The 16,297-nt window shown below is 43.5% G+C and overlaps 1 protein-coding gene across 1 annotated transcript in view; it reads left to right on the top strand.

The window, feature by feature from the left end:
- FER1L6 (fer-1 like family member 6) overlaps window positions 1-16,297 on the top strand; it is a 139,479-nt gene that overhangs the window by 90,769 nt on the left and 32,413 nt on the right. Inside the window, 7 exon segments of the mRNA XM_007943427.1 lie at window positions 1,922-1,961; window positions 3,337-3,452; window positions 4,602-4,730; window positions 5,808-5,933; window positions 7,955-8,082; window positions 13,875-14,045; window positions 15,010-15,196. Of these exon segments, the coding sequence (XP_007941618.1) occupies window positions 1,922-1,961; window positions 3,337-3,452; window positions 4,602-4,730; window positions 5,808-5,933; window positions 7,955-8,082; window positions 13,875-14,045; window positions 15,010-15,196 (897 nt within the window).

The following is a 16,297-nucleotide window of genomic DNA, read 5'->3' as shown; positions in this document are numbered from 1 at the left end:
TTGCATAGTATTCCATTGTGTGAATGTACCAAAGTTTGGTTATCCATTCCTCAGTTGTTGGACATCTAGGTTGTTTCCAGTTTTGGCTATTGTAAACAGTGCTGCGATAAACATCGGCGACGACACAGATTTTGCTGTAAAATCTGGAAGCAAGTTGAGTTCAGCAGGGCACCTGAGGGATCTGCCCACTGGTCTGACTCAGCATAGTCTCAGAAGGAGAAAATGGGCCTTGGGTCAGCTGGGTATCAGTGATGGGGCCTCAGGTACATCTGGAGATAGCCAAGTCAAAGGCCCAGGTCTCCATCAGGATCATATGGGAAACCATATGATCAGTTCATATGGGAAACCATCAAGTAAAGACAGAGGCCTTGGTCTTAGAAAATGGGATACCTGGCAGATGCCAGGGCAGGGCCTCATGCAAAAGGAACAAGAAAGAGACTGAGTTTTAAAACTGGAGAATCAGTGGGGAGCGGGCATGGGGATTAATGGCTAAAGCTCAGTGACTGAATTTGGCAAGACCCCCAGAGCTCCCTCGCCACCAGAGCTCCCTCTTGAGTGGAAAAGGAAAGGAAAATGATCAGTTACTATCATGTTTATTTATTTTGGTATCTAAAAATAACAGGAATTTATTCTCTCATAATCTGGGTGCCACAAATCCCAAATCAGCTTCACTGAGCCAAAATCCACATAGTGGCAGGGCTGTGCTCCCTCCGGAGGCTCTAGGCGAGAACCTGCCCCTGCCTTTTCCAGCTTCTGGGGTCTCCAGGTGTTTCTTGGCTCGTGGACACATCACTCCAATCTCTGCCTCTGTCTTCACATGACCTTCTCCTCTATGTCTTCTTCTGTCTCTTCTAAGGACACCTTTCACTGGATAGTTCATTATGATCTCATCCTAAGATCCTTGACTTAATTACATCCTCAAAATCCCTTTTTCCAAATAAGGTCACATTTACAAATTCCAGTGGTTGGGACATGGGCATATCTTTTTGGGTACCACCATTCAACCCACTACAGCTTCTGTGGGCAGTAGGACAGCATGACATTGGGACTACAGTGACATTGTTGAGCCCTTATTGTTGTTGTTGTTGTTGTTATGTGCCGTTGAGTCATCTCTGACTCATAGCGACCCCTCCTTGGGTTTCCGAGGTGGCATCTCTATGGAATTAGATTGTCCAGTCTTCCTTCTGAGGAGTGGTTGGTGGGTTTGAACTGCCAACTTTCTGGTTAGCAGTCAAGTGCCTTAGGCACTACACTACCACAGCTCCTTGAGCCCCTATTAGTTATCATCATTTTTAAATGAATAGAAACTCTTCTGATTCTTTAATGTAAAAAGACTATGGTTTCTTCAGCTGCACTATGTCACAAATATTATAATATAGTTAAATGAACAAACCAAATAAACATAATCCCTACCCTTAACCTTCTTCCTTTGGCTGTGATGAAAGCTACCAATTCCGGTGAGCTTACCCTTTCTCTGCTACTGCCACCTCACCCCCCACACCAGTCCCTGGTACTCACTCAGTGACCCAATAGACCAATTGGTAGGACGCATAAGGCAGGATGGGCTGATACTTTGGAAAGACAGAGAAAGAGCAGGGAAGGAGACTTCTTTGCAGTGGCTGAGAGAAGCCCGCACTCAGAGGTCCCGGAAGGCTGCAGCCTATGGTACTTTTCCAGGATGTATATAGACCCTGCTTCTAGAGGGCAGAGTCTCACTCACTGCATTTAGGTTCCAGGTCTTTGCAGTGAGTTTTCATTTGGAGGGTGCTTTGCAGGTTGCGAGAGGGCTGTGCTGAACTCTCTTTTAAAACGTCATCTCTGGGAATGCAGAGAGCTGGGGTAATTGAACGCGAATGGCTGGCGGTGAAGATGAATAAGTTAGGTGCGTGTCAGTAATCTTACATCCTTCTTTTCTCAAAAGGCAAAGGAGAGCAATCCCAAGGAGAAAAAGGACAATACAGGTAAGTGGCTTTTCTGAAGACACATGGACATTAAATGGGCCATCCTGTGTGAAAATTATAAAATAGGTGACATGGGCAGTCTCTCAGAGTTCAATCTCCTTGTTTCCCAGTGGAGGAAACACTCTTGGGAAGGTGGCAGGCCTAAAAAGGTCACATGGCTAGTTTGAGCTGAACTGGGACAGATCCCAGATCTCCTGAATCCAGTTCAGTGCTGAAATTGACCCCTTGGCTCCTGTCCCTACATTGACAGCCTAAATGTAGAAACAGTGTAGTAAAGTAGGAACACTCTGGGAGGACAGGCCAAAACCAACATGATCAACTTCAGATGGAATGTGTGCAGAGGTCTGGATTCAGGTTCCAAAACTCAGTTTACAAGGATTGGACGGATCTGGTCTGGCAGAGGCTCAAACAGAAGAGCCTGAGGATTTGAAATAACCACAAACTCAGTTCAAGCAACTGGAGGCCTTGGGCTAAAAAACACCAGCAATCCAAGGAGCCTGTGCGTGTCCAGTGACACCGAGAGAAGAAGGGGAAGGAGGGCCAGGTCCGTTCTTCAGGCCACTCACAATCACCATTTGAATTTTAAAACCAGCTCCATGGCATAGGCAATATTACCCTCATTTTTCAGATGATGAAATAGAGGTACAGAGAGGTTGAGCAATGTGCCCAAGGCCAGAAAACAGTGGAGCTGGAAACCTGTCTCAGGCAGTTGAACTCCAGAGCCTGCCAGGAAAATAATTACTGACTAATCTCACTATAATAGCTACTGTAATGACTCAAACAGCAATGGTCATCAAGATGGAAGATTTTGTTCTGTAATGTACAAGATTGCTGAGTCAGAGCCAACTCGATGGCAACTAACGACAACAAGCTCACATGACTTTGTGCAAGACCTTATACATTTTTGAACCTCATGTTGCTCAATAATACAGGAATATATAGGAGTTATACAGGAATATACCTGTCTCCCATGTCCTTAAATAGAATATGATCTGAGAGGGAGTGTAACTATAAGCTTTGGAGTCAATCCCTCCTGGATGGGTTCTTTGCTGGTTGGGTGACTTTGGGCAAATTGCATACCCTTTCTGTGCCTAGTTTAATATACTCTTATATATACTGAGACAAGCTACCACATTGCCCAGCCCAAGGGATCCTTTGCATTGCATTGCTATGTGAATGGCATCTCCTGGGCTCATGCAGTGTCCAGTTTGCAGGATATACTAGTAACCCTATGGTGAAATGTTACTATTTCTTTTTAAAAAGAAGATTCGTGGTGCATGCCAGAGCAAAGGAAAAGAGAGAGTTTGGCTTTGCTCCTTCTAATCCCAACAGCTGTCTCAACAGACATCTAACAATTTCTACTGAATGTCCACAGAGACAAAAACAGACCAGGTGGTGGTAAATATAGAAGATGGCCCAAAGAAGAAGAAAGACAAAATGCTCAAGAAGAAAGCCAAAGAAGAGGAAATTCCCAACCTGGCTGTTTTGCAGGTGTGTGGACAAACTCGGCCATGGGTGGGGCAGGCGATTCAAAATCTGGGGTTCTGCCAGGGCTTTAGTCAACTCTGATTTGGGTGCCATTGAGTTGATTCAGACTCACAGCAACCCTGTGTGACAGAGTAGGACTTCCCATGGGTTTTCTAGGATGTAATCTTTACAGGAGCAAATTACCAGGTCTTTCTCCTGTGGAGCCATTGGGTGGGCTTGAACCGCCAAACTTTTGGTTAGTGATGCCTTTGTTTGAAATAACTTTGTCTTTATTGTAATCGCTGGTACAGAGAAATTCATGTCAATAAAACAAGTGTGTAAGCAAAGACAATGGAGCTTACTTATTTTCCATTTTTTACATTCTTATATTGTGAAAAGACATAACTTATCATGGTTTTACCTGCCTCCAATGAGGGAATTTATAGTCTGTGAGTTCCCCTTGGCTCACCTCTGAGCTTGACCTCATCATGCAAATGTGTAAGTGCTCAAAATGCAAAAGTTTTACCTGTAAACAAAGTCAACCAATGTCTTAACATTAGCCAGAAGCTATTAGCTAAATGGGCATATTGATGGTATCTAAATTAAGAGTATGAATATTATGTGCCTAGATAAGCAATTTGGATAGAAAATTTGCATGAGTAATTTCATTATATTGCCAAACCTCTAACTCAATGTGATTTTGCATTTCTAAAGCTGATATATAATTTCCCATTTGGAAAATTCAAGTCTATATACATTATAATAAAAACAAATATTCTATCACTTTATATATTTTAATAATTAGATACTGAATGAGTAGTTATTAATTTTTATTTCCTAAAAATATTAGTCTATAGCCAACAACCAATGACATTAAATAGCTATAAAAAGCTACTCATATTTATATCTCTATATTGTATTTTTAAAGTTTTGGTTAAATTATACTTGTTTTAATTTGAAATTTCATCAAAAAGTTTTATAAATGTCAGAGTATGCTAGGAATGATGAGCCAACCATATGTCTTTCTTTGCTAAAGCGAAACTAACGATGATCTCTTAGATTTTTCCTGAAGGTTATATATCAAGGCTAGTTTTGGAACATCTTAGTGCTTCTTATTAAATCACTCCTGAGTGATCCTTCCTCTTAGCACAATCTTCTCCCTTCTCTTTAAAGGTATACGATGGTGATCTTGAGAGTGAATTCAATAATTTTGAAGACTGGGTGAAAACCTTTGAGCTTTTCAGAGGCAAGTCTACAGAAGAAGACCACGTTGATGGAGATCGAGTCATAGGAAAGTTTAAGGTAGACTCCAGTGCCTCTTTGACTCTCCCTGCCCATCAATGTCAGCTGCCAGTCAACTCTGTCAATGGGACTGTGCTGTGGGCTAGGTGTAAGGAAAATGCTTTATGTTTACCGAAGACCCTCTCTGGAACCCCACAAGAATATGCTCCAACCTTTTGAGATATTTTCTTCTGTGGCCAGTGAAATAAGTTGGGGCTCACTCTGGTGGGATACAAGGAGACAGACTTGTTGCCTGAAAGGACCACTGAGTTTAATTTTGCTCCCCTTGCAAAGATTAACCCTTACCTCCCATCCCTGATATCCCAAATGTATAATTTATGCAAATCTGTCTATACAAACCTTCTTCTGGCAGACATGTGTCAGCATCACAAAGTAAAACAAAACAAAACAAAACACTACCATAGAGTTGATTCTGACTCATAGTGACCCCCATGGGTTTCTGAGGTGATAAATCTTTATGGAAGTAGATTGCCCTGTCTTCCTTCCACAGAGTGGCTGGTGAGTTTTAACTGTCAATCTTCTTGTTAGCAGACAAATGCCTTAGGAACTACACCACCAGAGCTCCTTATCACAAAGTAGTAGCTAACATTTACTATGAACCTACTTTAGAGTTCAGGGTCCTTTATACGCAGCAAGTGTGGTGTGTTAGAAATAGTATGGGCACTGCACTTTTGCCAATCTGGATTTAAATCCTAGTTTTAATACTTATTACCTGCATGATCTTGAACAGTGTGGTTAACTTCCCTGACCCTCCATTGTTGCATCTAGAAATAGGGATAGTGGGGTCAAGATAGGATGAGGTAATGAGGAGAACATTAGCACAACAGCCTGCATGCAGAAGGCTCTCAAGACCTCATCTGACCCTCCTGTGAGGAAGGCATTCATGTGTCATCATGAATGCACCTTGAAGAAGCTCAGATGCATGCAGGTTATGTGACTTGCCCAAGGATATCAGCTGGCAAGTGCAGCACCAGCCCAGATCCTGCCAGTGCTCATTCTCCCAGCCCTGTGCCCTGCCTGGTTTTTGGTGAGACTTGTGACCATCTTGCTTCAATGGGCTGTTCTTTGTAATTCCAGGGCTCCTTCTGCATCTACAAAAGCCCTGAGGATTCCAACACCGAGGAGAGTGGACAGCTGAGAATTCAGCAAGGGATCCCACCCAACTACCTGGTCAAAGTTCTGATCCGGGTGTACATTGTAGCGGTGAGCCATCTTCGTCTGCTCTGAGGGGCATGGAGTTGAGTCAGCAGCATGAACAGCTCCTGGCTTTTCACCCATGCTGGAGGGGAAAATCCTCCATGGGCATCTAGGACTTCTCTGAGTCGCTTGCTTTGTGTTCTGTGGTTGCCTGATGGCTGGGAAAGAAACCAAATAGGACTGAAGCAGGAAGATCTCAGGCAAGGCAGAGCCATGGTAGAACAGGGCTGCTGTCACTCTGAAATCCTTCCTCGGGGCCACGCCTCTGCACAGGTGTAGTCAGAAATTTCACATTAAGTGTATTTCCAAGAAAATTTTTTATCTCTTCTACATTCCGCCCTTTCTGATAATGAGTAGAAAATCTAATCATAAAACTTTGTGACCAGAAAAAAGCTCAGGATTACATTTAATGTTCAATCAAAGCAACTGTAGGAGCCTTTAAAGTTCTGTGTTTGTTTGGACTTTATTTTCAAAATCTTATTTGATTGTTGTTAGATGCCATTGAGTTGACTCTGACCCACAGTGACCCTAGGTACAACTGAACCAATCACTGCCTGATCCTGCTCCATTCTCACAATGGTTGCTATGTGTGAGCCCATTGTCACTGTCACTGTGTCAAATCATCTCATTGAGGGTCTTCCCTTTTTTCTCTGACCCTCTACTTTACCAAGCATGGTATCCTTCTCCAGGGACCAGTCTCATCTGATGATATGGCCAAAGTATGAGAGGTGAAGTCTGGCCACTTTCACTTTTGTTTGATTATAACAATATTATTTTTACATTAACTCTTTGCTTAAACTGCTTATATCCTTTTTTACAAACATAAATAAAACATAAAATAAAGATAAATTATCCTTTAATGCTAAGAGAACTAAATGTTCTTCAGTCATGTAGCGCTCATGTTCCTTCATCATTGTCAACATCACCATCACCACTACCATGTACCATGTTCTAATCTCTAGGGATATTGTGATGAAAAGGACACAGTCCCTACCCTCATGGCAGTCACAATCTAGTTGGAAAGGATGGAGATATTTGTCAAGAATCATTGATAATGCCCAGTAGTCTATCTTTAAACACCTATCCACAGGACAGTTTAGATTTTGCAAAGTTTTGTTATGGAGGTAACGTGTTCAAGGAGATAATTAATAGGCATTCCTCAGGAAAAAGACTATGTGTTCGAATAAGTTCAAGAGGTATTGCATACAATATTAATTTCCTCCTCCAACCTCTGAGATCCACAATGCTCATTAGCACATCCAAGGTTTTAAGATGTCCTGAAGAAAAGGCCTATTTAACTGTTGGACCCTCAACAGCACTTTCTAAACTTACTGCCCCACATCATTATTCCCCTTCACAGAAAACCCTTCAGAATAAAGGTTCTTGAGACACAGTTTGGGGAACCCAGAAATAGAGAGTATGAATAAGAGGGAGTAAAGGGAGAAATGTCCTTGAACTATAGAGCTTGAGAAGACTTTGTCTCCTCGTCCTTTACCCTCGGAAACAGACCATCACTCAACTGGCCAGTGTTAAATGAAAGATACATGGGGTCAGTCATGGATTGAGAGAGACAATTCTTTCTGGGAGGGACCTTCAAAGTCCATCCCCCGACTTTCCAGATAAATCTGAGGAGAGGACGTGACTTGCCCAAGAACACATGACCAGTTAGAACTAGAGCTAGAAACCAGGGTCCTGCCTTCTGCCTCCTGGTCCAGCCCATTCCTCACTACATGTGTGAGAACTGCTTTTCACTGGGGAAACAATGCCAGAGAAAGTTGAATTTGGCAAAGCTGACAACTTCAACACAAAATGGAGAGATGAAAGCAGTGCTTCTTAACCTTGGCTGCATGCTAGGATCATCCAGAGAGCTTTCAAAAATTCCATTGCTTGGGGCCAGTTAAATGAGACAATCTGGGAACAGAACTCAGCCATCAGCATTTTTCAAAGCTCCTAGTTGATTCCAGTGTGCAGCCAACACATATTAACCAACATGGATGACAGGGAGTCTCTTTCTCCCATTCCCACAGGCATTTAATCTAAGTCCAGCTGATCCGGATGGGAAATCAGATCCCTACATCGTCATCAAGCTTGGCAAAACCGAAATCAAAGACCGGGAAAAATACATCCCCAAACAACTGAACCCAGTGTTTGGAAGGTCAGTGGCCAGCTGGGCTACGTTGTATTGTCCTTTCTGTGTTTGCTGCTGCCCTGTTTCTGGGGGTCATGTGGCAGGTTGGTGTGTGCCTGTGTGTGTGTCCAGGTAGATGGTAGCTGAGGTTAAATGCTGATGTCTCTATTAAAAACAACAACCAAACTTCTATTGCTTGGTCCCCTCAGGAACTTGATGGTACATGATGACCTTTGTGCCCACAGTTTTCCAATAATGATCTCCTAGATCTTAGATGTTAAGAGGCACTTTGATGGGTCATCGGATCCAACCTCCTGCCTTTGGGCAGGTTGAGATTTCCTTTTGACAAAGAAGGTAACTGAGGCACAGAGAAGTTAAGAAACTTAGTCCAGATCACACAGCTTGTAAGTGGAGGAAGAGGGAGAGAAGTTTGGTCTTTTGTCTCCTACCAAATGGTTTTTCACCATCTAGTCCTGTGTTTTGTTTGAGGTGCACCTTGAGGTCAAAACACTGAACTATATGTATCCCTTAGTTCTGTTTTGTTTTCTTGCAGAGTGTTTTTAAACTTTCAGTATTTGTATATGCTCAGATGGACCAGGTATCCTCCAGTTTATGGCATTGCGGTCACCCCCATTGTCTTATAACAGGGTGTCATACATTCGTGTTCCCTGCTTGGTCCTGAAAATGTTTGAGTCTGGGCCCCTGGCTGCTATCAATTTTAGAGTCAAGCAGATCTGTGTTTTGCTTTTTCTCTGCCACTTACAAGCCATCTAACCTTATGCAGATGGCTTGACCTCTCTGATCTTAGGTTCCCACACTGGTAAAGCAACAACAGCGACACCTGACCTTTAGGATCCTTCAGAAGATTAAACATGTAAAGTTCCCAACACATTCTCTATGCTAGCACACAGTAGATGCTTGAAAGACATTAGTGCCATCCCCCTCCCGCTTGACAAGCATCCTAGCAATGGATACATCTTAACTGTATTTAATTTCTTTTTTTTCCCAAGGAACTAGAAGCATGGGAGGAAGTCTCTATCAGCTTCATTTAAATTCATTCACATTTCTGTGATCCTTTTGGACCCACTGACATTTGATCAGCACCAACCTCTTACATTTTATTGCCCCTGAGGAAATGAGGCAATAAATGATCTTTGCCTGTTCAGATGAATGGGAGTGCTTAGACTAATAGTGCCAGGAAACTTACCTGCTTCCCTGCACCTACAGATGACCTTTATCATCACCTGTCATTTATGTAACAAGCACCATTTTGTCAAGTACTTAGCTTTTTCACCACAGTGACATGACTTTGATTGGTGATATGCCCCCTTTAATGGCCATGGAAACAATTTAAGGTGACAGAACAGTCGCTCCTGCTTCTGGAATTGTAGGGCTGCTTCTTCTTCCAAAAGCCTCCATCTGGGGCCACTTGGTCAGGTGCACATCTGTCACTCAGGAGTAAAATTGACTCCCAAATCTTGCAGTGCTCAAGAGGGGTGGGTGGGGACTCTTGGGGTGACCCAGGCCCTGGGGGATCTCTTTTCGTGGACCTCACTGCCTTGGTATTCCCATGACGACATCACTGGCTCCTCTCCGTATGCCCTGGGCCTTTGCTCTGCTTTACTTTCCTCATATCAACACGTTTCTGTGTTCGTTGTCTCTCTCCTTTCTCTGCTGTAATGTAAAGTGCATCAGAGCAGAGGTCCTCAGCACCAAGGACAGAGCCTGGCATGAGCATCAATAAGTATTTGTCGAATGAATTCATGGAGGAATGAGCCTGCTGTCAGGGCAGTTGTCAGTGTGGTGTGATAGAACTCCGTTTCTCTGCTTTATCCTGAGGTGGTACACACATCTATGGGCTTTGGCAGTTCCCTGTGGCTTTCATGGTTTCTCAGAATGTCTCCCGTTATTTCCATTGCTTTGAAAATTAGCCATAAAGAAAAATGATGAGGTGTGAGGACATGGACTATGGATTATTAACCAGTCCTGTGGCTCAACCTGCTCATTCACACACACCAGCCTGGGCCCTCGCTGTACCCCTGCCATGAAATGGTCTTCCTTTACAGGTCCCCTGGAGACCTTTATTCATTCCTCACAATTATTGGGATCCCCCATGCGTTGAGCCCTCTGCTCAGGGCTGGAACATGGTGGTGATCAATCACGGTCTATACCTTCAAGGGTCCTATGAATATTGAAAAGAACATCAACTAAGTGGGCATTGGTAACAGAATGTGGCAGGTCCCATAAGAACATATGGGTGGGCACCTGACTATCTTGGGGGTGTCTGAGGTAGTTGAAGGATGGTGTACTCAGAGAACAGCATGTCCAGAGTCCAGAGGAAAGAGAGGACATGATGGAACAGGAACTGGGGTTACTTTGCAAGGGCTTGTTTCTTCCAACCAGAGAGTCATTCAGGTATGGGCAGTGTGTCAGGTACTGTGTCACAGTACAGATGTCACAGCCCTGCTTTCATGAAACCTATAGGCTCATGGAGGAGGCAGACATTAACCTCAAAATTAAAAACCAAAAAAGCAAACCAGAACAAAAAACGGTTGACATCAAGTTGATTCTGCGGCTTGGTGACACCAGGTGGTCAGAGTAGAACCATACTCCATAGGGTTTCCAATTGCTGGTTTTTCAAAGGCAGATTGTCAGGCACTTCTTCCAAGGTATGTCTGAGTAGGCACGAACCTCCCACCTTTTGGTTACCAGCCAAGTGTGTGAACCATTATAAAAAAAAATTAGACAAATATAAAATTGTTTGTGTGATCAACACTACAAAATGAGGTGCATGGCTTTTTGAAGATGTATAATAGGAGGACTTGACTTGGTTGGATTCAGATGGCAAAGGCCAAAAGTCCCATATATCTGGAACAGAGAGAGTTCCTATCTATGTTCAAGTCCCGGCTAAAGTGTCCTCTCTGTGAAACCTTCCTTACTCCCTTCCCCAGATGGGTGTATTCACAACACCCTGCCCATAACTCTATAGGAAATTTTGTTAGTCATTTTTTAATAACTAGAGTACCTGGAAATTGGGGCATTAATTAAAAAAAAAAAAAAAAAACCCACTTCCATGAAGTCGATTCTGACTCATAGTAACCCCCATTGGGTTTCCAAGGTGGTAAATCTTTATGGAAGTAGATTGCCCTGTCTTCCTCCCATGGAGTGGCTGGTGGGTTTGAACCACCAACCTTATGGGTAGCAGTCAAATGTCTTGGGCACTACACCACCAGGGCTCCTTTGGTGCATGCATAATAAGTATGAAGTGAACAGACGAATAAATAAAGGAATGAATGAATGAACAAGGACCAATGGGACAATGCCATTGCTCTGGAGCCTGGAGGTGCTGAATGTTGCATGTTTTCCCCACACTTTTTGCCCCTTTCAAAATTCGTTCTCCTGTCTTGAACTGCCATTGCACCTAGAGACTGTATCTCATTGGTACACAGTTGACATAAGCCCAGTTTTGCCCTGACTAACCACAGATCCAACATTACAGGCTGTTTTTTGTTGCTCCCTTAATGACAGTTCCAATTAAAATTCAGGAAAGGTTCATCTGTGAGCACTCAGCTTGAGGAGCAGACCAGGGCACTGAGCCTTCTCTCCAGTTGCAGTGGAAATTAAGCACTTCATACGTTCTTGTGGTGTGCGTCCATGGAGATGGCGGAGCACAGGGGTCAGAGGCTGGAGGCTTCCTTGTGAGACGTCTCCAGAATATCAACTATGGTTTGTAGTCCACACTGTAAGATTGCCCAATGAAGGCAATCCTGTCCCCAGATGGAAAGATACATGTGCCCCCCGCCCCACTACCTCCTGCCCCAGCTGTAGCCAAACACTCAGCCACTTTCAGCCAATGGGCTGTCAAGCAAGTATCTGCTCTTTTCTCTCTGGGGACGGTTACTTGGCTCCAGGTGATGGGGTAATTGCTATCCCTGTCCCATTAGGGACCGAGTATCAGAACAAAGTGGATCTGAACATGCAAAGAACAGCCCAGACAGGCTGGGCAAGAATGAGCCCACTCCTCCCTCCTTCCTCCTCTCTGTCCCCTGCTCCCAGCCAGGCCATCTCACCCTGTCCCAGAGCTGCCAGAATCCAGAACAACTAGACATGGCAGCAGGAGAAACACTGGTGTGTCCTCCTTTTGTTTTCAGAGAGATATTTCCCTAAAATGCTGAATTTCACTCAAAATTGAGTTCTCAGGTGTCTACTTGAATGTACTTACTGGCATGGTCACAAGGAACCCAGCTGCAGTGTTATTCCAGGAGACACCTTGTGTTGGTGTGGCCTGGTAGACGGAGAACCGAAGTAGGAATCAGGACACTGGGGCTTGTCCCAGTTCAGCCTGATTCATGATCCTGGACAAGGTTCAGAGTTCCTTGGATTTCAGCGTCTTTATTTGTAAGATGAAGGGATTTGGATGGGCTGATTTCTAAGCAGCAGGAGCTCTAGTGGCATAGTGCCTAAGGCAATTGACTGCTAACCAGAAGGCTGGCAGTTCAAACCCACCAGCCACTCCTCAGAAGAAAGATTGGACAGTCTACTTCTGTAGAGATACCGCCTCCGAAACCCAAAGGGGGATTGCTATGAGTCAAATTGACTCAATGGCAGTGAGGTTTTTTAATTTTTTTTTTTTTTTTAAGAGTTCAAGCAAAGCTTTGAGTGTCTGTGTTCCGCACCTGCAGTGCAGGCACCAACAATGCAGAGATGGAAAAGCAGGTCCCTGCCCTCAAGGGGCTCAAGGACTTGTAGAGACAGCACTGAGACTCCAAGTCTAAGTTTTTATGGTTTTCCGTCCTCAGTAGAGTTTTCACTTAAACCCACTGGCGAGACAATGGAGGGGAAAGGAATTAAAATTTATTGACCACCAGTTCAGTGCTAGTGGCAGTAAAATGTGAACTTTATATAAACAACATTGCATTTAACCACTATCCCAGCTTATAAAAAAGACATATTTATCCCTGACATATTTATCAGCCACATAAGGTGGCTGAGAACAATGAAATGACTGTCCCAAAGTTATACAACCAGTAAATGAAAGATTTGAAACAAAGGTTGGAAATCTGCTCATGTGATGCCGAAACCCAAGGTGTCTCCTCTACATCGTGATGTCACCCTAGTTGAAGACAGCAAGACATGGCCCATGGGAAGGGAGATTATTGGCTATTGGAAATTGACAAAGGAATTGATTGTGTGTCAGTGAAAAATGAAACCAGATAAAAGTCTGCCAAGTATTGGCTGAGTCGCTGAGCATTTAATGAGTTCATGTAAACTCCTGTTAGTGCCATTGAGTTGGCCCCTAACTCCTCCCCTGACTCAAGGCAACCCCAGGCCCAGCAGGATCAGACTGTTGTGATCCAAGGTTTTCATTGGCTGGTTTTTCAGAAGTAGATCACCAGGTCTCAATTCCTAGTCTGTATTAGTCTACAAACGCCACTAAAACCTGCTCAGCATCATAGCAACACTCAGGCCTCCACTGACAGACGAGTGGTGGCTGCCCTTGAGAAATATTGGCCAGGAATCAAACCATGGAAGAGAAGCATCTTCCCACTGAACCACACTGCCCACTTCATATGAACCATGTTGCTGTTGTTTGCTGTTATCAAGTTGGCCCTTGACTCATGACAACCCTGTGTATCCCAGGAGATGCCTGTGCCATAGGGTCTTCTTGGTTATGGTCTTTGCAGGAACAGATCTCCAGGGCTTTCTTTTGCAGTGCCTCTGAGTAGGCCTAATCCACCAACCTCCTAAACGTGAAGTGGGGAAAGGTTCCCTGTGCTGCCAAACACACTTGACTCCTGGAGCCTCTGTTTGGGTTGCAGGTCATTTGAGATCCAGGCCACGTTCCCAATGGAGTCTCTGCTCTCCGTCCTGATCTATGACCATGACGTGATCGGGACAGATGACCTCATTGGTGAGACCAAGATCGACCTGGAAAACCGCTTCTACAGCAAACACCGGGCCATCTGTGGCTTGCAGAGCCAGTATGAGATGTAAGTTCTCTTCCCCATGGAGACACAGTGGTGTTCTGTGTTAGCGTCCAGGCTCCAGGGCTCCGGACACTGTCCCAGTTGCCCACACTCTAGGAAGACCAGGCAAGGCACAGCTTTCATAACCAAATAGACTCCACGTCGGCACTTCATTGTAAGTTAATAATTTTTAACCAAATCTCTAGCTTTTAAATGAAGAGGAAATTAAAAAGGTTTAAAAACACACCAATAAGAAAAAATATATATATATGAAAACATCCTGCCTGTGACATCAGTCTATATGATTTTTGGGTGGGGTTAGGGAGAGAGGGGAGGAAAGAAGCAGAGAAACAGAAAAGGATGAGCTGGGCTTTCCCCTTAGATTAAGTAGCAGCTTAACTAAAACTCTCACTTTTAAATGAAGAGGAAATTGAAAAGGTTTAAAAACTCACCAATAGGAAAATCACTGATTAGAGAGGAGGAAAAGAAATATATATATATATATATATACATACATACATATATATATTGTTATTGTTGTTGTTGTTATGTGCCATCGAGTCGGACTCAACTCAGCAACCCCTCCTTGGGATTCCAAGACAGTATCACTATGGAAGTAGATTGCCCCATCTTCCTTCTGATGAGTGGCTGTGTGTTTGAACCTCCAGCCTTCTGGTTAGCAGTCAAGTGCCTTAGGCACTACACTACCAGAGCTGTCCCGCTAGGAACACAGGAAAACTGACTGCAAAGAATTTTGACGTCAAGCTATTTAGAAGCCCCGCCTGGCATGTAAGCTGTACGCATGCAGAGGTGTTTAACTAGACAAGGAAGGAAGGGAATTAAAAAACAAATGCACTAGTCCCAGCTGTCAAATCTGGTAGAAAGCACACATGGTGCTTGGGGGGGCCCTATCAATGAGGAACTCTGAGCGCGTCTTCTCTAGGTGAGCAGTCAGCCCTCACCCCGTGCGTCCTTCTCCACCTTTCAGAGAAGGCTACAATGCCTGGAGAGATACGTCCAAACCCACTGAGATCCTCACCAAGCTCTGCAAAGACAACAAGCTGGATGGACCCTACTTCCGCCCAGGGAAAATACAGATAGGAAACCAGGTCTTTTCTGGAAAAACATCCTTCACTGAAGAGGACACTGGTAACTCCCTGCAAAGTAGCCTGCTGGTGTCATTGTTCTTTGAAAATCTGGCTTCTAGTGGTATTTGTGGCTAGGAGACAGTGGACTGTCTAATCATAAAAGCAATGGATGCTTACTGGAGGAAATACGGAAAAGTAAGGAGGATAATAAAAATCACTCATAACTCCAAAATTCAGAGATAACCATGCTGGAGTATTTCCTTATAGACTGTGTGTGTGTGTGTGTAATAGGTCCTATTTCTGCAGAATTGCAAATGTGTCCTTTATGCAGTTTTGTGCCCTGCTTTTTCCATTTCCAGTGGATTCTCCTTTGCTCTTTGAAAAGATCACTGATAATATTCCACTTTATTGCTATGCTGTTATTTAATTAACCAACTCTCTCTTTTTAGATACTTACATTACATCTGTTTTTCTGGTGATAATTAATGCTACTGTGAATTTCTTTATAGATATTTTTGTGCATTTCTGATATTTCTTTAATATAAATCAGTGGAATAGAGTTTCTGTGTCAGAGGTAGGAAAAAACTTTAAAAGGAACCCTATATAATATAATATAAATATAGTTGGACACATCTCCAAGTTACCCCCATAAATGTTATACCAGTTTACTCCCCTTCAACACCAAGAAGCATACTTTTCATATGAGCATCTTGGGGCATGTCAGGAGCAAGCCACATGGGCTTCTTGGAAAAATCTATATAGTTTTCCCATAAATTTAGGATGAGAAAAAAGCCACCTTTACTTTACTTCAGTGGTATGATTTTTGTCATGCCACCACCTTTATTTGATTCTTAAAATTCCCCATATATTGCAGTGCTTATAAGGCAAAAATCCCAATTGAGAACAAGTTATAAGACATTTTGACACAGCTATTTTGATCCTATCACTTTGACATCAAATTGACCAAACATGCAAGCAATATGTATTGATAATTACTGGTGACTGGAGTGCAAAAGTTGGGAACAAAGAAGAAGCATTTGTTGTTGTTGTTGTTGTTGTTATATGCTGTCGAGTCAGTCCTGACTCATAGCCACCCCTTCTTGGGTTTCTGAGGCAGTATCACTATGGAAGTAGATTGCCCAACCTTCCTTCCAAGGAGTGGCTGGTGGGTTTGAACTACCAGCCTTC

This window comes from Orycteropus afer, unplaced genomic scaffold (genome assembly GCF_000298275.1).
Source record: "Orycteropus afer afer isolate SDZICR_OR568_19922 unplaced genomic scaffold, OryAfe1.0 scaffold00106, whole genome shotgun sequence".
Taxonomy (NCBI): domain Eukaryota; kingdom Metazoa; phylum Chordata; class Mammalia; order Tubulidentata; family Orycteropodidae; genus Orycteropus; species Orycteropus afer.
Note: the sequence above shows the minus strand (reverse complement) of the source record. Positions and strands in the feature narration are given on the sequence as shown.